This window comes from Plutella xylostella, chromosome 26, assembly GCF_932276165.1.
Source record: "Plutella xylostella chromosome 26, ilPluXylo3.1, whole genome shotgun sequence".
NCBI lineage: Eukaryota > Metazoa > Arthropoda > Insecta > Lepidoptera > Plutellidae > Plutella > Plutella xylostella.
The window spans coordinates 4,800,246-4,825,322 of NC_064006.1; the positions used below are offsets into that span (position 1 = coordinate 4,800,246).

Consider the following 25,077-nt stretch of genomic DNA (forward strand, 5'->3'; position numbering starts at 1 on the left):
GTGCACTATAGACAATAAAATGAGTGCGTCGACGCCTCGCAGCCCGCCGGCTGCGCCTGCAGCCGCGCCCTCCGCTCCGCAGCCAGTGACGAGTCCACGCAGGGAATGTGCCCAGATACTGTCCACTCCAGAGATCCAGGACTACATGAACAGGATTGACTGTTGTTTAAACGCTATCTGTGCTATTGCTACCGAGGGAAAACTAAATACCGACCAAAAAATCAGAATCCACAATTTATGCCGGAAAGTAGGAAGTGAGACCTCACATATAGCGGTTCTGTACCAGGCTTTGGGGCAGAACACTAGACAAGCCTATACCGCACTGGACGCAGTTCAAGATAAAAATAACTTGTCCCAAAAACTCGAAGACCTTAAGTGCATTATAAGTGAAGCCCCAAAAACTCATCCCGGAACCTCAACTTTCGCCGATATCCTGAAAAAAGGCCCATTGCCCCATATCCAGCCCAACCACTCAAGTTCCATAGCTATCTACCCTAGTGACAGAAATAAATCAAGTGAAGACACTAAATCTCTAGTCCAGACAATTATTAGTCCCAACAACATGAAGCTGCATGTCACGGGGTTACGAAAGACGAGAAATGGAGGTGTCATCATCAGCACTGACACGAAGGAGGATATCGAGAAGTTAAAACAGTCGAAGCAGTTGGAGACCTCTGGTCTTACCATCGATGAGCCCCATAAACGTAAACCCAGAGTTGCTATCATAGGAGTTCCTGTGAAGATGCAGGACTCAGACGTCTTCAACTACCTCTACCACCAAAACCTCGCCGACAAACTCCAGGATACTACACAAGAGTCCTTTATGAACAGCAGTAAATTAAGCCATAAATCTGGTAAGAGAGATGCTAAGACCTGCAATTTTATCATCGAAGTTCCAGCACTGATACGCAACGCCCTCATATCCCAAGGAAGAGTATTTCTTAACTGGTCATCCTGCCCTGTAAAAGATTTCACAATTGTGACGAGGTGCTACAAGTGCCAGCAGTATGGCCACGCGGCCAAGTCGTGAGATGAGACGGGGGATGCCGAATGCCCAGCTAAGGTTATAGCCCAAAAACGTTACATTGCGTCAATTAATTATGAAGACGTCTGAAGGCGCCTCTTATTAAGTAGTCAAAATTTTAACTTATTCATGTGTAATATTATATACTGTCTTATATCTTAATTTAATGAACTAGATTATTTCTACATAGGTATTAGAACTCACGGAACTGTCCTACTAACCATAATAATTAACCCGTACCTAAGCTAATTTACTCATAAACAATTATTGAACTAAATCTAGACAGACTTGAGGAAGAATTTTATAATGTACCTACTTAATACCTATCGATCTTGACCCACTTTACTAATAAATGATGATACGGTCACCTCTGCACGTTGTACATATTATACAATTATTCAGCAAACAATTTTATTTCTACTTTGCACATTCTTTTTTTACATAATTTTGCCTTGTTTAAACTTATTTATAAGATGTTTAGTAACTAAGATTATTTAATTAGATGCTTAAGTTCTTCTATGTAAGATCTTTTTAATCTGAAACACAGGAAAAACTCTGTTATTTCCTAGTTCAGAGCAGTATTTCACCTACCTTTAGCATTAAGATTTGACCTATTTTTAAAACACTACCTATAGTTTTCTGAATAAATATTATTCTTATTCTTATTCTATTCTATTCTATTCTTATAATGAAGTCGATTTCGTTTTTCGTCCTACCATCGGGGCTTGCCCATGTCCACTTCCTCTGGGGCTGTTTCTCAAAGAAAGAATTCATCAAGTACAGCCCCTCCCTTTCGAGGAAGTCAACAAGCATTTGCCCTCTCTGGTTTCTGCTACCAAAGCCATGAGGTCCTACCCTCGATTCGTCGCATTCTTGTACTCCCACTTTGGCGTTGAAGTCCCCCATCACAACGGTGTATTGGGTCTTAGCAGTACACTTGATAGCTCTAGAGATATCTTCGTATACTGCTTCGACTTCTGTGTCAGAGTATGCCGAGGTTGGTGCATATACCTGTACGACCTTCAAGGAATACCTCTCGGTTAGTTTTAGTACTAGGTACGCTACCCGATTCGACACACTGCTGATCTCCACTACGTTGTTGACACGGGTCTTGTTGACGAGGAATCCTACGCCACCTTGGGACAGTTGGTGGCCCTCGCGATGGTAGAGCATGTGGCCGGACTCCAGGGTCATCGTGTCCTCGCCCTCTCTACGGACTTCTGATAGCCCTAAGATGTCCCATTTTATTTTGCTAAGCTCTACCTCGAGTTCTACCATCTTCTCGTCCTCTCTCAGTGTCCGTGCGTTGTATGTCGCCAGTTGTAGTCGTTGATGGCAGCCATTCGTATAACCCGGGGATTCTTCGCGCCCCCTGCCCTACCGTTACCTAGACCGCTGCCGTAGTCAGGAATAGTAGGGCTGCCGGGAACTGGGGGCCGGGGCTTTGGGTGTGACTCCATGGAGGATTTTGCCATAATCACCACGCTTGGCAATGCGGGTTGGTGATCGCAGGGCTACACTTTTCGTGCCGGTGACGCTGCTGCCCATCGCCGGCCTATGGGATTTAGTGTAGCTGTTTTTGGATGGTTATACCGCCATCATCCGGTCGCCAGAGCCTCGTCTGTTATTTAGCAGGGTGCACCACGGGCAGGTGAGGTTGGCAATTGGTTCATTTCGGATGTTTAGAACCCTTACACCCCTTTTTTTTAATCCGTAGTCCAGTCCAACCATCAGTGTTGACGTTTCTGCACCATACGTCATCACTGTACGTCCCTGATTTCACTAATCTAATCTCCTACCCCCAGGTGCTAACAACAGAAGGCAAGCCGGCGCTCATCCACAAGACCTCAGTCAACTGTTCCAACCAGGAGCAGAGGTTCCCCTCACCCTTCTTCGTGTTCGGAGAGAAGGTCCGCACCCGCGCCATCAGTTGCAAGCAGACCAGCATGGTGGCGCCGCTGCATCTGCTGCTGTTTGGTAGCAGAAAGGTTGAATGGGTAAGTGACTATAATAATAACATAATATAAAGATACACGCTTTTTAGTCCGTCCGGCTATAAGCGCCTTCGCTACGCTCACGGCGCCGCTGCATCTGTTGCTGTTCCACAGTAGAAAGATTGAATGGGTAAGCAAAGTATAAAGTAACCCGATTTTTTTAGTCCGTCTGGCTATTAGCGCCCTCGCTATCCTCAGGCGATAATGACGCGTTCGATCAGTGACAAGCAGACCAGCATGTTCGGTAGGCGGAAGGTTGAATGGGTAAGCTATATTAGTTACTTACTTTACAGTAACCCGATGTTTTAGTCCCTCGGGCTATTATCGCCCACGCTACGTTCAGACTACTTTGGGCACCATCTCCTATCGGAGGTTCAACTGCTAGAGCCAGGAGCAGAGGTTCTCCTCACCGTTCTTCGTGTTCGGAGAGAAGGTCCGCACCCGCGCCATCAGCTGCAAGCAGACCAGCATGGTGGCGCCGCTGCATTTGTTGCTGTTTGGTAGTCGGAAGGTTGAATGGGTGAGTAATAATAATAATAATATGTAGGGTCATCAATCCTTCATCAACCCGCTTTATTAGTCTTTATTAGTATCTGCTCTCGAGTTCTCGAGTATAGACCACGAATAGGCAAACGCAGCGTGGGAGGCCCACCTGCCTTGATCAAAGACGATGACCACAAGTATATTTTTTTGTAAAGCCAGGTATTTTGTCTTTTTATTTTCATTTCACCCTTGAAAACTTTTATTCAAGATATTTAAATGCTAAAAAAGGTCGGGAAAAAAAGCTAATTTCAAAAAAGAAATTCCGGGTTGCAATGGCATTAGTCGTACGTACCTATGTACAATTGTACATGGCCACACGTATCCGATGTGTGTAATTGTAAAATAATGTGTTTTTAAATCCGATAAGTATGCGTACTACTTCGAATCCTAATCATGGAGACCATAAAATACGTCGTATGGAATGAATATTGTGAATACTGAAACAGTGTAACAAACACATACATACATGATATAAAACCGAAAGGGTCAAGGGGGTCGCGAAATATTTTTTTATTCCAGGGGGGTCGCGTCATGAAAAAGGTTGAAAAACACTGCTTTAAAGTAACCCGATTTTTAGTCCCTCGGGCTATTAGCGCGCTCGCTACGTTCAGTCCTCTTTGAGTACCATCTACTATCGGAGGTTCAACTGCTGGAGCCAGGAGCAGAGGTTCCCGTCACCGTTCTTCGTGTTCGGAGAGAAGGTCCGCACCCGCGCCATCAGCTGCAAGCAGACCAGCATGGTGGCGCCGCTGCATCTGCTGCTGTTTGGTAGCAGGAAGGTTGAATGGGTGAGTGATATGTAGAGACATCTCACATTGCCATTGGACCCCAAGCTAGACAGAGACTGGCAAAGTAGAAATATAAATATATTTGACGACCGAATGGCGTAGTGGTTAGTGACCCTGACTACTGAGCCGAAGGTCCCGGGTTCGATTCCCGGCTGGGGCAGATATTTGTTCTCGGGTCTTGGGTGTTGATATTTATATTTAATATATATCCATCTATGTATTTGTGTAGATATATCAGCTGTCCGATACCCATAACACAGGCTCTGCCTAGCTTGGGGTCGGATGGCCGTGTGTGAGATGTCCCCACATATTATTATTATAAAGGAACCCGCTTTTTCAGTCACTCGGGCTATTAGCGCCCTCGCTACGTTCAGCATCTGGTAAGTGAAATATAAAGTAACCCGTATTTTTAATCTATCGGGCTGTTAGCGCCCATAAGCTGCTGTTCGGTAGTAGGAAGAGTGAATGGGTAAGCAAACTATAAAGTAAGCCGCTTTTTTAGTTCCTCGGGCTATTAGCGCTCTCGCTATGCTCATGCGCCTAACAGCCATCAGTTGCAAGTAGACCAGCATGCATGCACCATGCAGCATCTTCTGCTCTTCGGCAGTCAAAAGATTGAATGGGTCAGCAGAAAATACAGTAGATTTCCGCTAGAAGGAGTGAGTAAGAGAGTGAGCTGAGTCAGGAGAAGAAATGGCGAAAGAAACTCCCCGAGCATCGGTTTAACTTTTCGTATTAAAGACCTCATAAACATCTGCCCACAGGTAGACGGCGTGGTCCGGCTCGACAACTGGGTGAACCTGGCCATGGACCCGGGTGCGGCGGCCGCAGTGACGTCACTGCGGCCCGCTGTGGAGCGCCTGCTGGAACGCGCCGCCGCCGAGCCCGACGCCGCGCTGCAGTTTACTCCAGCTGAGCAGAAGGTGAGTTGATACTGTTCGAGAAGTGAAAACTAAACGCGAATATGTATGGCTCGCGCCGTCTAGCGGAATACACGCTGTTTTGACGCAGCGCATTCGAAAGGTGCCGGCCATCTAACGAAGGCATTTTATCAATTACCTATCAGCTACGAGGATAGTGTACACGACATGCTCAGCAACTTTTATTATATTCCACCTTTCTAATTGCGAAAAAAGCAGCTGTTCCGCACATTTCGCTGCAGTATGTAGGTATTTATCATAGTATAGCTTATCAGCTAGTAGGTGTCATGTATCCATGATACCTGGTGGTGTGTGTAGACAGCTGGGTGAACCTGGCCAATGGCCATGGCCACAAAAAAGCAAAACTATACGGTTTTTTTTAAGAGCGTGAGAGGCGCCACCTAGCGGCACAAGCGTTGTAAAACTAAAGCGCGTGACGTTTCAATAAAAAATCCCCAATTCACATATCAAAACGCCACGCCAATGTATCACACTAGCCTCGCGGGTGGTGGGTGTAGACAGCTGGGTGACCCTGGCCATGGACCCTGGCGCGGCGGCCGCGGTGACGTCACTGCGGCCGCCGTGGAGCGCCTGCTGCAGCGCGCCGCCGCCGAGCCCGGGGCAAGCTGCAGCTCACACCCCCAGAGCAGAAGGTTAGGGAGACAGTCCGAAGACTTGGCTGTAATGCATATTCATCGACATAGATAAACGCCAGTCACCTATACTCCTTGTGCATTATATTATGAGTTTATCTACGAAGAGGTAAACCAGCTGATGCAGTGGTGACAGGACTGAACGATAGGATAAGATACTGACCACTGGGTCACTTTGTTTGTGCAGTCATTTTATTAAATCAAATTTCTTTTTTTTATTAAAAACATTTCTTCAAACCGACGTAGCTGACCTGATCACCTAACCATAGCGACCAACACTTCAAAGAAAAAAAAATAACCACTTAACAAGATTTTCTTTCGCTACAAACAAACTTTAACAACCCTAATTCTCATTCCAGGTGGTAGACTGCGTGAAAGCGCTATGCGTGATGGACGCAGGAGACTACCAGATCAAGCGAGATGTGAGCGCTCCTGACTTCCGCCCCGACGGGCCCAAGCGCGGGGCGCCCCGCGGCTGGGGCACCAGCGGGCCTAGGGGCGGCTTCGGCGGGGGTAACACTGGGTTCGGCGGGGGTAACACTGGGTTTGGCGGGGGTAACACCGGGTTTGGCGGGGGTAACACCGGGTTTGGCGATGGAGGCGGCTTTGGAGGTAACCGTGGAGGTTTTGGAGGAAGAGGCGGTTTCGGCGGAAGAGGGGGCGGCTATAATAACGGAGGGGGTTTCAATAATAGGGGGGGTTTTGGACGAGGAGGGTTTAGGGGCAGAGGGCGTGGGCAGTGGTAGTCTAAATACCGACATTCCGACAATGAGACGTTGGTTAGAACCAAATTGACTTAGTATTACTTGTGTAAGCTGTGACGTGATAAGTAAATAAATATATGAAATAACGTTCGTGGTTTTGTTCAAATGTTTCATAGTCATAATCTGTATGGAAATAATTAAAACACAGCTTTATAGTTTTAGGCATGTATTCAAATCCTTGCAAAGGTACACAAGATGTCTACTCCACGCCTAAAAGAAAAGCCTTAGCTAGTCCGTAGGATTCTGCACCACTATAAGTATAAAATCTTTGTCTGGAGCCACCATAACTTCGGTCTTCTTGCTTCGTATCCTCAGGAAGGTCAGTTCGTTTGTGGGATCCAAGTCTCTGACCACAGACCTAGCTTTGTCAACCAGAGAAGACATCAAACCGGCGTATTGTACCGACGTGTGGTTGTCTAGAGTGGTCTTGATGGGTATACCTTCGCCGTTCACGATTATTACGCCGGCTACACCCTTGTGGAGGGTTAATTTACGGACGGTTTCTTCCGCTTCGTTGGCCATTTTGATAGGTAGTAAACGTCAGATCAGTTGTTTGGTGTTGATAGTTATATAGAAACTGTTTGGTCAGCTGGTAAAGGAGGATCTAATAAGGACGAAGCTGTATTATTCCGAGATTTGTACACAATACATACTACGGTTATTATTCTGAGTCGATTAACTTTAATAATTAGGGTTCTAAAACGAATCATTCAATATTTACTATTAAACAAATAAAACTAAATAATTTAGAAACTTTATTTTGTATTAAAACACACAAATAATACACCACACATACACTCTTCATCATGGTACATTTTTATAGGGCCCGTTGAGCAATACAAAATAAAATAAGACTTTGACCCCATGGTTAATTATGAATCTGTCTGATAAACTTATACATATTTCGTTCAAATAAATTAACATTATAATAACTACTACTCTTGGGTAGGGCTGTAAGAAGAATAGGAGGTTAGGTACTCGATTTAAATTAATGTATCTATGATCTTTCAATATTATACCTACTTTCTTCTTTATTAAAAGTAATAGATTATTTTAAGGCTTTAGGTTTTTTAGGTTGTTAGCTGTGCAGTCTCATTTTATAACTTTAAATAACTATACAAAGTAATAGTAAATTGTTGTACGAGCGCTAAAAGTAGTTATGACTTCCGCACTGGTATCGCACGATGCCGACGTTTTACAGTACATTTGTGAGTTAAGTTAAAGTAAATGTCACATTTGTTAGTAAAAGTAAATGTCACAAAAAAATCATACAAATATTCACGTTATTTTGGTAGCAAAACTTTTGTTTCGGGTTTTTATTTCTAGAAAAAACTGGCGTATGTTATTTTTTTTTAATTGAATAAAACCCAGAGAGTTTACAAGCGCAACGTATAAAAAAACTGATTTCTTAGATACTTATTCATATAATATGTATACTAGTGACTCTTCGTACCTCTGACTATTCATGATAATAAATAATTATATATCTCTTTAATATGGATTATTATGCTTTAGAATATGTATGATAGTAGACATGGCTAGTAAGAAACTGTCAGAGAAAGGTATAAGTAAGTATACATTATTCAAACATGAATGACTTGAAAGAGAGCCTAACACCTTTAGCAATCACCAAAAAAAAAGAAAAGAAAAAGAATCCTACTAAAATTAAGGGTCGGCAATAGGCAATCGAGGGTTGGCATTGTCATAGAATTATGTAGTAAATGATGCTCTACAGCCTTGAAAAAAATCACACCGGTAGTCGAAGAGTCTAGCTAGGTGCTGAATCATTCGAATTTAAGTAAAAGCTTATGGATAACTGTAAATTAAATTCAGGATATGACAAAAAACCAGTAAATGACACTCCCGTATTGTAACAACTGTGTCGTAATCATCAAGAGATTTCATATGATTTTTATCATATTATAAAGTTAAAGGCTTGGACTAGGCGCTAAATACCTTGTTTTTTAATAAACACACACTTATTTTGTGTAAATTAATCCCAAACTTGAGCAATTTTTTTCCCTCAAATCTTCATACAAATATCTATGGCGGTTTTCTGTGTTATAAAATCATAAACACAAGTGACGTTTGACTCAGTTGGCCGCTGGCCTCCAAAGAAGGGTCACGTCGGTTTAGGCAGCACTGACAGCTCGCGATCTTATCGTGTACAGATACAAAATCACTGCACATTGGTTGTCATTGCACTTTTTCAACTTTTATGACACCAACATAATTTGATTTGAAATTGAGGAAGCATAATTCTTCCAGTATATTCAATACATTAAATTAAATTAGATAGTGTGCAATATTCTCGTGACATTACAGTCTCGTAAAGGTCTGATGAGGAGCAGGAATATAGCGAATGGATCTAAGTGATGACAATACGCACGAACATTAGGTTAGGGATCAAAAATACAGTCTCTTGGTGCTGGTTGAGGTATGGTCTCGTGAGGATCTGATGAGGGCAGTAACACGGTGGTGGCTCAATTTTATTTCAAAGATGTTAATAGCTAAAAGCATCGAGTTCGGGCTATTAAGTATGTTTTTCAGAGAGAGGGAAAGAGATTTTATTTTTCCTCTGGATGTGTTAGGTTTACTGGATTTACTAAGTTCATTCTGTTAATGGCATCAAGTTGTTATGTGTTCATAAGTAATAATTATTTATTAACAAAATGCTGTTGGTTCTCCACGAAAATGTAAAAATAAAAATAAAATAAATAAAAATAAATTCGTAACGTAAAATTGTCAATGACGGAATTTCTTCTATAGACAGTAGCCACAAAAAAAACAAACGATAGATGGCGTGATTTGAAGATAAAGATACATTTATTCGACACATAGACAGCAACAACAAAAAAAATACAGATTTAAAGAAAACAAACACATACTTATACAAAACATCAAAGAAAAAAAAGGATACACATCAAAATAACTGGAAAAAATATAAGCCCCAATTTACTTGTGTGGGACAGGGAGTACCATAATATTTTTATTGGGTTACTCCCCATCTATGCGAAATATCAGCTTGATATCTTTACCCGTTTCTGAGAAAAAGGGCGGTGACAGACGGACAACAAAGAGATCCTATAACGGTTGCTTTTTTTCTTTTGACGTTCGAAACCCTAAAATTAAGTAAAAATATTATGCTGCTACCAAAAAATGTACATTTACGGTGGCCTGCGCCTAAAAGTATACAGGCGGAGTTTTTAAAATAGCGATCCCTGATGATGAAGGGACCAGCTACATCTGTTATAAATCCAGGGACGTGTTGTGTGTGATGTGTGTAGCAGTGGTGTTTATGTGGATGTGCTTGAGCAGCATGTGAGCTTGAGATCGCTATTTTAAAAACTCCGCCTGTATATTTTTAGGCGCAGGCCACCGTACTTACAGGTATTGAAAAAGCGGTATATAGTACTAAACAAATTATAAACAAACAAAAAACCCGACTGCACGCTAAAAATATGAAAACAAGTCCCAATGTTAATGGAAAGTATCGTAGGCGGGGACCAGCAGAGGGTTCACCATTAAGCTGAATGTTACTTAGAAAACGGCCTTGAGTGGCGGTCAAGTTGGTCCCCGCCTGCGATACTTTCCATTAACATTGGGACTTGTTTTCATATTTTTAGCGTACAGTCGGGTTTTTCGTTTGTTTATAATTGTATTTTTTTATTTGTAACTTTTTAGTTGTTTTTATTTTATGAAATTTTACGTCAGTAGTTCATGATCATTTTTTATTTCAATAATTTTGGTGTTGTTATTTAAATACCTTAAATATGCATATTTTTATAATGTGAAAATCAAGCCCTTTCATTTGATACCTTACACGGCAAAGTTGAATTATTATTTTTTCGATCATCACGTTATGTCCTCTAGAGGGCACCATCGCGCCATCAATACACTTCTAACAATACCTCATACATCAAAATCTATCAAGCCGTTTAGGCTACAGGAGAGAACAAAGAAACAGACAAACATACATACATACAATCAAAAAACATTACCCTCCTCTTTCGACAGTCCGGTAAAAAGGAGTAAGACAGGGGGTCATTCTGAACTTTTGCTCTACGAGTTTTGGAAATTAACTTTGTTGGACATGTGACTTTTTACCATGGAAAACGAATATTTTTTTTCGCGAATTTGCAAATCTCGTAGAACAAAAGTTGTTCAGAATGACCCCTTGAGTCATCCCCTTTTGGCTTAGTATAGCCCTTTTGCGACACTATGTATTTACTTTGCTTTGTCGTCGGGGTTCAGTTGGCTGGAGAATGCCCGAAACTTATTATCTACACTTTAATACTTGTAGTTACCTTTCTACAAGTAAATACCACATTTGTTTGAGAAAGCTAATCGGGTTCCGAGTATAGAGTTAAGTGGCACCCCTATTAATTTCTACTCTTTCCTGGTGCCTACCAGTGTAAGTAAGAATTATACTTACTTACCCTAAAATCACCCAAAATGTACTTGAACATAATTGTCAATAAAGTTGGCGAGTAAAAGTTTATCGACCCACTGTGCAAACTTACATGTGTGCGTGTCACTGCGTGTGCTGTGTGAAGAGCATTGAAAACCCAAAATTGGCGCGGCACGTCACCATGTATGGGCCCTTAAGGTCTTAAGATTTGTAGAATTTGATCTACATTTTTTAAATATCACAATGCGTTCAGAATACAATAACCGGAATGTCGAAAAAAATATAAATCAGTGAACAAAAAAACTCTGAACGCATTTGTCACATCAAAGCGCGCCAAACAAGCGAAAAAGTCGCGTTCGTAAAAAACCAAACGCGACTTTTCCGTTTTTGGCTGCGTTCAATATAATCGTTTTCTCGACTGCTCCTGTCGTTTCTGGTACCACATGATTCCGAGTACAACCAGTACAATCAGTACGATCGCCACAAACATCATCCAGAGGAAGGTCTTGATGCCCGACATTGCTGGCTTGGCGTCGTCCACGTGGTCTCGGGGCGCCTCGAATGAAGCGGCTGAAGGGATTATGTTCGAGCGGTCTTCGTCTTTGTTTTGCTGTGGGTGAGAGAGATATAGTTTATGAGAATGATGGAATGTGGGAATGGCAGATAATGGTTACTGTATGAAACAAGAATAAGCAGATTTATGTGGGTCTCAAAATTCGCTCGTGTTTTACACGATCTGTAGCACACTATACATTCACAGGGCACAAAATACAGCGTACGAGCCAAAATATAGCGCCACGATTCTTAAGCTGCGTACAGACCGGCCCAACGAACGCCCAACGATGGATATTTATCATACAGGGCAGATTGCAGCAACGAAGTTAAACGAAACCCGTTCGTTGGCGTTCGTTTGGCCGGTCTGTACGCAGCTTTAAAGAGCACGTAATCGTCAGTGCTGCTATCTGTATTGAAGCGCATTTCTCTTAATCCAACTTGCTGTCCTAAATAGTATTGTTTTATAATATTATAATTAGGTATGTCTGCAACCAAATTACCGTCTCCAGCAGATCCAGCTCGTAGAACTTGATAGCGATGATGTCGTGGTTGTCGCTCAGGTCGCCGGTGGACGCCGACGCGCCGAAGTAGTAGCCCGTGGGGAGAAGGACACCCTCCACTCTGAAGCACTCTTTCCACGCGTTTTTGCCCTCCAAGTCCGTTGACACTGGAACAGAGAAGATAAAGTTTAACAGGGTGTTTATAATGGTATTAAGCAGATTTATAAGGCGACTGCGAAATATTTCCCGTGAGAATTCCTGCGGGCTAAAAGCCTGCCAGGGTGCCTGCTTAATTTTGGCCAGCTGCGTGTGCGCGCTGTCGCTTTCGTGGTCGTAGCGATACCGACCACGGAGTACCCGCCACCGCCGACAGATGGCGGTAATGCAAGTTACGCGGTAAATGTATGGACGGGGAGAGTTTAGTGTGGAAATCTACATCGCGGTATCAAAGTTTTATAGCAAACTGTAATAAATAGAAATTCGCATCGGTAACTATACAGGAACCGTCGCTTTTCAGAGGGATAGCGCTTCGTATACTTAACAAACCTGTAAGTGTATATCATCTCTGTACACAATAGAGAGGTGCGTGTCATGCGCCAGCTTGCCCTCGCAGCCGGCCAGCTGCGTGTGGGTGCCGTCGCGGCGCAGCGAGACCGACCACGGAGTACCCACCGCCGCCGACAGATGGCGGTATACGCAGATAATATAGACCATCGCCGACAGATGGCGGTAAATAGCGAAACGCAGATAATTTTTGAACATCAGAGTGGAAAGCTACATCGCGGTATGGAAGTTTTATAGCTAATTTGTTTAAATAGACATTCCTTGGAAGCTGCCTATAGGGAATGGACACTTTTCACAGCAAAAGGGCTATGTTCTTCGCATCTACATACATAAAGGTAACGAACCTGTAAGTGTGTCGTCCCTATACACTATAGAGAGGTGCGTGTCATGCGCCATGTTGCGCAGCTTGCCCTCGCAGCCGGCGAGTTGCGTGTGCGTGCCGTCGCGGTCGTGGTCGTAGTGCAGCGAGCCGTTGTTCACCATCGCAGAGATGTATGGGTGTTGGTGCTGCGGGGAAATAATACAAGAGAGGATATAGTTCAGTAAGGTAAAAGTCCTCACCATAAACATCAGCCTGTAGCAGTACACTGCTGGACGTAGGTCTCTTCATAAACATCAGCCTATCGCAGTTCACTGCTGGACGTAGTTCTCTCCCAAAATACGCTACTGGATACGATCTATAGAAATAATATATTTTGAATTTTGATGGCCATCCAAGGGTATCTGAAGTGAAATGTTGATCATGAACAGTTTATCTGCAGCTAGTGTTGTGACAACTCACAGTATGAGCGCCGTTGTGGTTGCTGTAGGTGTCGAGCAGCACGGCCAGCCCGCTGAAGTAGTCCTTGGAGCCGAACACGGGGCCTTGCTGGTTGCGGTCCCGCACGTACCTGGACACAAATATAAACTTTATTTAATTCATTTAAAAATGAAAACTTTTAATTGTCTACTTACTTGGTTTACAATATGTGTTCCTGGCTTCTAAACTAGGATACCGTGTGCTATGGGTAGCCACATCTTTCGTTTACTTACTTAAATTTAATTTAACATTAGTATTACTGTTACAATTTCCAGATAAGTTACATATAGGTTATTCATTATCACTCGCTATTACCGCTAGCGTAAAGGTAAATACAAAAGTCTTCCTGTGGCAATAACGGGATAAAAGCCATGTTATATAGAAGCCAACAAAATGTTATCCTAAATTTCTTTACAAAGTTAAGCTATGTCCAGCTGTTTACGTGTGAAAGAGTAATTCCATCCGTACTTGTAGGTACTTATGTATATTTTAACCTAAATGAGAAACTCACCATAGCTGGGACTCATGCTGAGGTCCCAACACAGCACTTAATTACTTCTGTTGGTGGCATACCAAACCTATAATCTGGGTCATCATCAGCCTATAGTAGTCCACTGCTGCATGAAGACCACTCCCAAAGCACGCCACTGGATCTATAGCTTTTCGCATCAAATCAATTCCAGACAACTTTCGCAAGTCTAGTCGTCAGCCTCTTTCCTACTTGCAAGAGGATTTGAGTGCTGTTAAATGTACTAACCAAATGACAAGTCCATCGCCGAACAGGTCTTTCCCTCGTCCATGCACCTTGAACTGGACTTGGAGCTCCCAATTTCTGGTCTCACACGGCTGGAAACATGGAAAAAACATTTGTTACTTAATAATGTTGCACCAAAATCTTAGTGTTAAATCTCGATTCAAGCAATAAATTTCTATGGATTGATGTTTCTTAAATAGAGATTAGACACTAAGGTGGAATTTCACCAAACGCTAAACGTATTTAGTAGCCTGTCGTGTCAATATTTGATTTAAATACAATTTTAAATACCTTTAGCATTTGGTAAAAGTGACCCTAAATGTAGACTTAACTGTACTACCACAAAAAAAACCCTAACAATGAGTTAGGGTAGCTTGGATGTTTTCATAAATACAATGTAATACATGCAAATTTAAAAACTCTTTGTTAGGTATATGCATAAACTAGGGCATAAGTAAGATAAGAAAATCATGCTGCATGCATTAGTGATATGACTTAAGTATTTACATTTGACATTGGGACAGTTGTAGTTTATTTAGGTATACCAATATCTATGTATCTCGTATGTACAAGCTACCACCAGTGTTAAAGAGTGCCCTATCCCGTAAACTGTATACACAAACAGTTTGGAGGGAAAATATGTTACTGTAAAAGTAAAAATATATTTGATAGACTCAAAGCCAGTAAAATTCCCCTATGACATTGTTAATTGGGAGGTAACATGTCTTGATAAAAGTAGAAAACAGCTAAACCAATTTAGTTAAAATGGTTTTAAATTATTTGTGGAAATTCAGAGTATGTTTATAAGGTTAGTGGATTAAAGAGTTGTAGAAATAAACATGAATATAAAGTTAGTCCATGGAGGAATAACAGATAAATGAATGATTGATTAGTCAATTTATCTAAAATGAGGTAATATAGTAGGTAAGCTTAAAGATAAAAAAAACAACTGCTAGGTAACAATGTACACAAAAATACTTAGGTATTAAATAACAACACATGTGGTTAATATAATTGCCTGTGCTAATATATTGTATTTACTTAGTGAAAGGTCAAAGTCTATTTACGATACTACTGAGGCAAATTAATATGTTGGTTACTAATTCTAGTAAAGAAAATAATGATGGATTTACTGATAAAACTTTGTTATTTTAAGGGGTCCACTAGGGTTGATACTGATTCTTTACATACTATTTGCCTTTTTTAAAACCCATATTTTTAGAGTGAACTTTGATAGTCACCTTGTCATCCTCAGTCATCATTGTTACTAACTAATGCCAAATGTATGTCTACTGGCTTTATTTGAGATACTGTTTGTGTTTATTTTGACAAAATATAATTAGAAACAATGAATTTTATACAAACTACTGAGAAGGAAGGAAAATTCCTTTTGTTCCTTGAACCATAACATTTCAATCCTAATAGGCAACTCGAGTAATGAGTACAAAACAAGCACTATGATAACCAAAGCAGTAGGTAGATATGTTTAGACCTGGTGAGTCACTTACCTTAGTGTTCCAAATAGCCCCATTCTTTGATTGCATGTCTGGTGTAAGCCGCACATAATTTGAGGTTACTATAGCACTACCTGTGAAGTCCCAGTAAGGAACAGTTACCCCGGTGCCTGCAATGAAAAATAACACGTATTATTCAATAAATTCACAGTTTATATCCAGTCAAAGTCAATCAAGAGTAAGGTCACTCACCTTGGTAAGGTTTTGTTAGTGAGTGCTCTCTTCTCACATAGTCCCTAGTATTCCATTCCGCTAAAATACTAGTAGTAAATATGGATACTAGAAGTAAGTGGGAATAACTAAATAGCTTACAAAACATTTTAATAATGGTATTTATTTCGAGAATTTGCGAGCAAATAAAGTCAGTCACCACTCGCCAAATCGGCAGAGAACTGTTTGACGTTGACCACAACGTGACAGCTGTCAATGATGCGTCACAATTTCAAGTGTGACTGTCAGTAACAAAGTTGCCAGATAAGATAAACATATTTATATTATTATTTTTGTGTGGTGGTGCGGGTTCATGCTATGTCAAGGAAAATTACTTTATGCTGGGGATGGTTACTGTCTTTGCCAAAAACCAAAAATGGCAATAATTTTGGCAAATTTACTGACCAGTAACCGAGTATTTTCGAATTTGCCAAAACCGTCATGTATGACGGTTTTGGCAAATTCGAAAATACGAATAGCCAAGTGGGGTGGTAGCATTACAAACTATAAAAAAAACTAATCCGTCGATAAAACAGGATCGTCATCAATGCTTTCTTTAAACGCCCTCTGCATTACTCTTTGGTAAACTTAATAACTGAAAGTATGCTATGAGTAGTTATAAAAAACTTCAGACTATTTCTAATAGATGGCAGTAATTTTATTTTTCTTTAGAATTTAATTTTATTGTGATTATCAATGATGAACAAGGCTGTATCAGAGACATTACTCTATGATCGAAGAGTGGTGGCCAAGGGAAGGGCGGCGATCGGTCGGTAGACCACTTACCCGTTGGTACGAGGAACTAGGAGAGTAACTGGACCAAACTGGATGAATGTGGTAAGCACGTCCGTAGAACTCCAGTTGGTTGGCATAGGCTGATGATGATGATCAACATGAACGGTAGCGCCCTCTGCCAGTGCAACCAACTGAAATATCCGAGAAAATTCTGTAAAGTGGAGTGAGAATAAACTGAAATAAATGGGAACGATATAGGTACTTACCTAAATAAGTTTACGTTTTCTGAGAGCACACATGAACATAATATATTTCTAATGTTAATATTTAATTATTGATAATTTTATTCATACTTAATAATCTTTCCAAATTAACTACGTAATAGAGAGTCTTTTAATCTACACCTATAAGAAACCCAAGATTAGGTACCTACCCCCCTACCCTATTATAGTTAGGCACTTCTCCCATAAGTAAAAGTAAATAAATACTTTTTAATGGGCATATCATAATGATAAAGGTCACCGTTCAGTCATATTTAGCGTCATTCGCTGACTGCTCACTGCCCAGTGCCCCTGTCCTATTCTATTATATTCTCTGTGGGGGTGTAGGTACCTGCACCTGACTCTCTCGAATGGTATCTTTGTGTGTGCATACACCCAAGGTATAACTAAACTGCCTTCCTAAGCTTGGACTATTTCCCACCACGTTGGTCCAATGCGGATTGGTGGGTTCACATAATACTATCTAGACGTGCTAAGTATATCTGCATAATTATCACAATAATTATGTAAGTAAGTATGTAGGTTTCCTCTCGATTTCCTTCACCGTAAGAGCGGTGGTGTATATTATACACTTCTAATTCCAAAGAAATTATTGATACATGTCAGCGCCGGGATTCGAACTCGCTTCTTTCAGAGGCAGACGCTTACCAGACTGAACTACCAACGCTCTATGCCCATGCCCTGTGTCCAGGTGCATGGCATACGGCACTCTAAGATGCTCCTCTCATGCACCCCAGAGATTCATTGAGTACCTAAGTCAGAGATTGGTTACTTAGATGTTGGCGTAAATTGTTAGAATATGAATCTAAATTTTAGTGAAACCCATTGGAAAACGCGAAGTAAAGATCATTCAATCTCGTCGCGACAAAAAGCTCAAAGTAAGTAGAGCACATTTAAAAGCTCTTGTTTATAATTATCTGCGGCGGGTGTACAAAAATCTGACCTCAAAAATACAATTAAAGGCGGGGCACTTTCGCCGACTGATCTGCACAGGCTGGGTGTGCCTCACTTTCCCCAACTATGATGGATGCACCTACTTTCACGCTATGTGGACCGAAGTTAAGGTCAATACCGCGGGTCGATGACACTGTAATTTGCACAACTTTTACCAGAAGAGATGAGGTTGATGAACTTTTCGTCTTGGCCTGTGGATTTTGGGTGGGGTTGGCTAGGTGTAGTGAGTGGAAAATGGAAATGGTTATGTTTAAGTTGCTAGATAGTTGATGTACCGTCGGGGAAATCCACATTTGTCTTATTTTAAAATAATATCCAGTGCGTATTTGCGCAACTTGTCTTGTAAGTGTGTGAAAAAAGGGCCTTATGTACGTATTATTGTATATTGTATTATAAAATATAGGTAAGTATTTGATGAATATCTAGTAATTCATACTTATCATATAATTAAGTACTTACTATACTTGTACCTACCTACTTGCAGAAATAATACTAATTGTATAGCGACCCCCCTCATAACTTCAGGCGTCAGCCGTAAGTACCTACAGTTTAGTGAGACTAGTTTATAAAATTATCTCAATTTTTGACGAACCGTGATTAGGATTAATCAATAGGTTTTCAAATATTTGGTTTTTGCACTTGAATATTTAGAAGAATTAAATAAAATTGCCAACGTTATTACTACCTAAGTAATACCATGGAAGTAATAAGTACTTATGTACGTAAGTAATTAGTACTTATTTGCTAATAAGGTGTTCTACAACTTTTAGAAATTTGCGTACCTAATAAATATATGAGAACTCCATAGAAAGAATTAAGAAACCATATGGTTACGTGACTTTTACTAAGTATGTCGGAATGTATTATAATCAAACTGAATTGATACTGAATCAAAATAGAGGGTAAGTAACATGATGTACAATTCTGTTACTTAGTAATAAAATTATGATGCGTAATTTTAGTCTAAACGTAAGTAGTTTTAGGTACATTTATGTGAACTTAAGTACTGACACGACACCAAGATCATTATGTATGTGTATTTTATACAATTACAAATTAGTTACAACTAAAACGTGTACAGACCTAGGTATTGAAGTTTGCAATCTTTAAATTTGTAGTGAACACTTACCCCCTTATTTATAGAAAAGTTATAGGACGTTTTAGCTGTTAACAATTGTTTTTTGACATAGAGGGATAACCTCTCTGTCAAAAAACTAATTAATAGCTAAAACGTCCTCCTATAAGTTTAAAAAAGTTATAGGCAATATCTTTTCTATGAATAAGGGGTACCCTATAGGGTGTCACCCTATCCATTTACCGATTTAACCTAACACTTGTTACCGGTTTTATTTATAAAATATAATCGTAGGTAGATAAGTACTCCGATAAATAGGCGACTTTAATATCAAATGCACAGATCTATGGAAGTGTATCGGCCCACAGTCACCATTTTCACTTCCACAATGTCATTGACTCGCATCTCGATAGGAAACCTTTCTAAAGGGAAAGTGTTAGAAAATAAGAGTACGGAAAGCAACCCTGAAGGTCAATGGCCGACCTACCACAATAAGTGACCAAAATCTAGGTTAAAGAAAGCAGTGAAAGTGCGACCCTGATCCACTTGCGCTAGTACATCACTCCTTCACTATCACTCGGATTCTTCTTTCAAACTATTCGGCTCCAAGCACTTAAGCATTGAAGATGATTTTGAAGATTACAGGCTGTGTCAGTTTTGCTTACGAAAAACGAACAACGTTCTTGTTTGCATGATACCTTTCACTAGATGGTTACCTCTAGGGTAGTATGTTGTTGTTGTTTAAAAACACTGAGTAAGCAATTTTTAAGTAGAGCAGTGCTTGGTTTGAGCTTTCTATTTGACGCAGAATCGCGTCAGCATCGTGTATGCGTCAACAGGAAAATTAAGACTTCCTTACGCGATTACACTAAGTAGGTATAAGCACATTGCCAGGTATGTATCTATAATTAATGGCTTCAAAAGAAACCCCTCGGAGTTCTAGATTGAGCACACTAGATATGTGAACCCGCCAACCCGAAGAGGAACAGTGTGGTGGAAAATGTGTAAAGTCAATTAATTAATTTATTTTTTTGCACATCATTGTACCAGTTTTTCTGTACCTCCTGTAGGTACGCTGGTAGAAAATGCTCTTAGCATTAAGCCCACCTTTTGTGCATTTATTATATATTTGTGCAATAAAGAATTAAATAATAATAATAATAAAGTCCTAGGCTAGCTCCTGGAATCGGCAATGGGCAGTTATGCATCTCACCCTACCGATGCATCATCCATTCCGTAGCTATGATATTTCTAAACAAAATGACGCATTTTTATAAGAGTTTGTTGTGCATGATTTTATTTCCTATATTCGTGTTATTCCATGACATGTTTAGCGGATATCAGATCTGATCCTACATCAGCCGGAGTGTATGACACTGATGGACACAAACAAACAATGAGTCACAGTGGCCGCACTAGTAATGTCTGTCTGTTTGTCCGTAGGAAGTGAAAGTGCGCGGGCGCATAGAAAGCGGCGGAGAAAATGCCCGCGAAACAAAATGGCGGAGCGCGGAAATACGACGGTCATGACTTTGCTCTTGAGATTGAGTTTCAACTTCTCCGATGGTACTCGTAAATACCTACTGAAGCAAGTATCGGGATAGGTAGTACTAGTCTAGAAAGGCAACGGGGAGATGATGAGTATCCCCTAGCTTTGCCCTCTTGGCAGGTTATTTAAACGAAACTTCACACAAAACGAATTAATTTTTGAAAATCTTGTCACAAGGATCCCTAAAGCATCAGGTCGGGCTATTGCAATCTTGATTTGTCACATAATGTCCTCGTATGAGTTAAATGCACAAGGAAATGTTTGTAGTGATGTGACTTGTGACTGACTCAACTTTAGTATTAGTAACATTATACACTTTCGAGCTATGATACTAACATATACATATATACCGTGCCTACTAACAATCTCTGCGTCTTAATTGTTACTTGAATAAATGAATTTAATTATTTTTATTATTACGATAAAGATTCACTTAGGTACGTTGCTAGGTCACTGGAACTTTTCATCATAACTAAACGACAGGTGCAGGATGTACCAAAATCTTGAGCTATATTCAGGCTTATGTATTCGAGCTTATGTACGGTCGCCTGCGCCTAAAAGTATACAGGCGGAGTTTTTAAAATAGCGATCTCAAGCTCACATGCTGCTCAAGCACATCCATATAAACACCACTGCTACACACATCACACACGTCACAACACGTACCCGGATTTATAACAGATGTAGCTGGTCCCTTCATCATCAGGGATCGCTATTTTAAAAACTCCGCCTGTATACTTTTAGGCGCAGGCGACCGTACCTAGGTACTAAATATTTTATCGCTTTACACGAACCCATAAGTACTTATGTTGATGATAATATTTATGTGAAGAAGGTGAGCTCAAATGGCAGTAGGCTGGTCTACTGGTCACATCTTTCAAGGCTTTATATCCGAGGGGGATGACGTGCAACAGATGGATGCGGGAATTGTTAGAACGCATCCAGTGCCCTGTTTAGTGTTTAGTGATAGATATAAGCCTTGTTCAATATGGATAAGTAATAGCCGATAGTGAGATCGTCAAGTTAAGTAGAACTGAGCATAACATGCAGTCCTGTGATTATCTGAACGGTCAATGCAGAAGTTAAAGTTCATCTATAAAGTCATGAAAACGGAAGTGTAAAACGGGTGTTTTGTAGAGTTCTTAAAATATTTTATTTATTGGTATTAGATTTTTTACATTGCTTACAATATTTTTGAGAAATCCTACCACAGCCGAAACGTACATAAACTACAAAGTACTATTTAGCAAGGTCCCGTTTTACAAACCATCCAAATATGGCTCGACTTGTACTCATTAAAAATACGATGGCGATACGGCTCGCAACCTATCACGTGAGTACAAATGTACAGCGAAAACCTCTGACTACCCGACTACCCCTTCGGGAATTACAGTCGTGAGAAAATGTATGTATGTAAATTATAAAAATTAATTCCTTATTTTCATGATTTTATATGGCTATCTGGCCCTGTAGCACGGGACGCTATTAAGACGTGACAAAAGTTCTCCGTCGCGCTCGCTCTCGAGGCTGCACGATGTGTGTGAGTGCGATGCAAAACTCTTGTCACGTCTTAAATGCACCCCGTACTAGCCCTTCTGGTAAGGTTTATTACCAGATTATTTGAGTCAATCTACTCCCTGAATGAAAATTCAGCTAATCATGGTGTCAGGTTATATAGCATAGTCTGGTTCTGCCATAGAACTAGGAAGTACTGCGTACATAAGATTCAATTGGATTCTGCTGAACTTGACGGTCTCAGGTAAAGTGGCAGTAAAGATTAGTCACTGTTAGACATTTAGATCGATAGCTGAGTGGTTATATAGATCAGTTTCGGTTGGTAACTCGCAAGGTGTCAATGGACTCAGAAATTCAGCCACCACTACAGGTTTTTATATTATATGTATATATTATGTACTTATATCTATATACGTAGAATTTTTAGACATTTATTACTCTAATTTCTGTTAATCTGGATTATATAGACGTTTAGCTCTTTTTACATATATTTATAGCGGATGCTCGTTTGCAACAAACTTGATTGAGCCTACTCACTACGAGTCAACGAACGGCTCACGACCTCCGCGTAGCCAAATTTCACATTCCACAATCCACACATTTCTAGAATACCACCCACTCCACTCGTTTTCTAGCACCTAGGTATGTGGTAGGTGCTTAAATAATATATTTTAGGAATCCTTCTAAAGCCGAAACATACATAAACTACAAAGTACTAGCATGGTTCCGTTTGATCAACCATCGAAATATGTATCAAACGACCCGGCACTACAAAGGTTCACCGACGATAATTTTAGATATTTCCACATCCATGTTACATACTCACTTCCTACTCGTTATACATACAACATTCCACGCATAGGTATAAATAACCAGGCGTGCAAAAGGGACAGGTGTATGAACCCACCGACTCTCTGTGACCGCGAAATTATTTTCAAGACTACACCACCTCAGGCCGCACCCACACTCGCGCGCGCCGCGTCTACACACTCGTCTCTCTACCCGTTTGCCAATGTGGTTGTGGTCGTGAGAAACTTGCCCTCGTGCGGAAAACCGGCCCAAGCAGCTCCTCGCAAACCACCAATATATAACGTACTGCAATCGCAAGACGGCTGAAAGTGGCCATCAGCTAAAAAGGTGTTTAGGACCTTCTACTTGTACACGGTATATGGTGGAGTTGCTATCTTGTTCGTAATGTCCGCGAACGGAGGTACATTCAACTTTTAGCCCAGTAAACTCTACAAGTTCATTCACCCACTGCTTATTGTCAACTGACGTAAAAGAAAAGAGACGGTGAGCTCGACAGATAGCGCCGTCTCGTTCACTCGTTATTGAAGTTTAGAAGTTTTTATCGCGTGTTTAGTTGTCAAAATAGTGGTTACCTATTGCTGAGCTCTGGTCGCCTGGTAGGTTTGACGGTCTACGTTGTCTGCCTCGATAGATGGTTCGTCTACGTTTGTGTTATTTACTCATCGATGTTATCGATATTGAATAATGACGATAGCGCATTATCTTTCATGTTTTATAATGAATGACATATTATGTCATTCATAGATAATACCAACATATTTAGGAAAGATCAATTAGAAAAAAATTGAACTAATAAACATAACGTATCAGCTAAAGAAGCTATATCAGTAAATCAATGTTCTTACTAGCATACGGACCAAACTACCAAAACATCATAAAGCATGCCTACTCCCAGAAATCAATGAAAAGCAATCCGATGCCCTACACGTAGTATTACGAAACGCTACGCGCTATGCATATGAAACCCATCTATTACTGATTCTCAAAAAAGTTCACACGAAATACGTAGGTATATCGAAATGCTTAAACTTGACCAGCATAAAGGAACTCTGGCCCTTAAAAAATATCTGCTATTCCGACTAAGAGGGACTGAGAAGACGGCTCTAGAAGTAATGGTGTGGTGAATACTTATTGTCTCTATATTTACGAGGTGGGCACACCGGTTTTTTTAATGGCACTCCGAAAGACATGTTAGGCGGAACTTTTCTACTATACCTCTATACGTGGCTCAAGACTTTATGTGTTTGTATTAGCAACTAGTCGCATGATTCCGTATTGAAGATACTCAATGTATTTCCACTTGTAAGTAATCCAGTCCCCCTTTTATCAACCAGTGTAGCTAAATAACTTGAGTTTTCTTTTAAAATCACTGTGTAATATACATATAAGTAACTTCCTTTATGGCAACTGATCGTAGATTTACTTCATATTATGTAAAATACAAAAACCCCTATTTACAAGATAACAACGATGATACTCGTATATCGTATCGCATCGGTATCAGTTTACATACAATACAACTCAATCGCTGACAGCTCACATACATAGAGCTGAGACACAGAGATAGCTAGTAGCAGCGCCGAGATCTCTTCGCGGCTCTCCGCTCCTAGTACCTCGCTGGCCGATGTTGGACTATTCTTATTCCTTTCATCGTCAACAAACACACTCTACATGTGTGTCTATGACAGATGCTGTTCCGTACACGATGTGTATGTAAGGTTCTGTATGTATGTGTATTTTTGTGAGATAAGGAGTTCAGACTGCCTACCTACTTGTATATTCATGTAGGAAGGTGCATACTGATAAAACTTCTACTTCTCTGATACTGGATTTGTGTCCCACCATGATAGAGCGAATGAAGCGTGGGACGCCCACTAGCACATTGGAAGTAGTGGCTATATAAGAAAAGTGTCTACCTACCCAAGTTTCTACCTATCCTCCTAGAGTTCGAAGCGTGAGCAATTATACAATGGCTTTGGAGACAGTAACCAGAAATTCCAAGAATAGTTTGGATGTAATGTGTACCCTGTGGTTCTTGCTTGATATAACTATATATTATTTTTCTTAACTACCGCTCTATCTACAAGGTTCAATTAAAGTGCACATGGGATAAAAACAGCACTTATGTCCTCCCGGCCACCCCATAACTATGTTTACCTTGTGGA

At 40.6% G+C, this 25,077-nt stretch overlaps 3 protein-coding genes across 3 annotated transcripts in view; 1 reads left to right on the forward strand and 2 right to left on the reverse strand.

Moving 5' to 3' along the window:
* The window catches only part of LOC105390513 (dosage compensation regulator), a 40,282-nt gene extending 33,510 nt beyond the window's left edge, over positions 1-6,772 (forward strand). Inside the window, exons 23-25 of the mRNA XM_048630591.1 lie at positions 2,830-3,021; positions 5,114-5,272; positions 6,282-6,772. Coding sequence (XP_048486548.1) covers positions 2,830-3,021; positions 5,114-5,272; positions 6,282-6,668 — 738 coding nt within the window. The 3' untranslated portion in view covers positions 6,669-6,772. The remainder of the gene's footprint in view (positions 1-2,829; positions 3,022-5,113; positions 5,273-6,281) is intronic.
* Positions 6,773-6,835: 63 nt separating this feature from the next.
* LOC105382520 (dynein light chain roadblock-type 1) lies at positions 6,836-7,244 on the reverse strand. The gene has a single exon (XM_011552415.3). It carries the CDS (start codon positions 7,206-7,208, stop codon positions 6,915-6,917), a length of 294 nt encoding a protein of 97 aa, XP_011550717.1. The 5' UTR covers positions 7,209-7,244; the 3' UTR covers positions 6,836-6,914.
* Positions 7,245-11,303: 4,059 nt separating this feature from the next.
* LOC105382519 (vesicular integral-membrane protein VIP36) lies at positions 11,304-16,170 on the reverse strand. Its single transcript, XM_048630658.1, has 7 exons — positions 15,976-16,170; positions 15,778-15,893; positions 14,273-14,361; positions 13,498-13,606; positions 13,061-13,223; positions 12,153-12,319; positions 11,304-11,707 (listed from the first exon to the last, which is right to left on the reverse strand). The coding sequence occupies exons 1-7, from the start codon at positions 16,100-16,102 to the stop codon at positions 11,495-11,497; spliced, it is 984 nt and encodes a 327-aa protein (XP_048486615.1). The 5' UTR covers positions 16,103-16,170; the 3' UTR covers positions 11,304-11,494.
* Positions 16,171-25,077: the final 8,907 nt, after the last annotated feature.

Bases quoted from the DNA above. Each gene is read 5' to 3' on its own strand.
- LOC105382519 (XM_048630658.1), bottom strand. From the start codon at position 16,102: ATGTTTTGTAAGCTATTTAGTTATTCCCACTTACTTCTAGTATCCATA. The intron at 14,362-15,777 runs GTAAGTGACTCA...CCATGTTTCCAG, and splicing joins GGGCTATTTGGAACACTAAG to CCGTGTGAGACCAGAAATTG. The intron at 11,708-12,152 runs GTAATTTGGTTG...TCTCACCCACAG, and splicing joins AGCTGGATCTGCTGGAGACG to CAAAACAAAGACGAAGACCG.
- LOC105382520 (XM_011552415.3), bottom strand. From the start codon at position 7,208: ATGGCCAACGAAGCGGAAGAAACCGTCCGTAAATTAACCCTCCACAAG.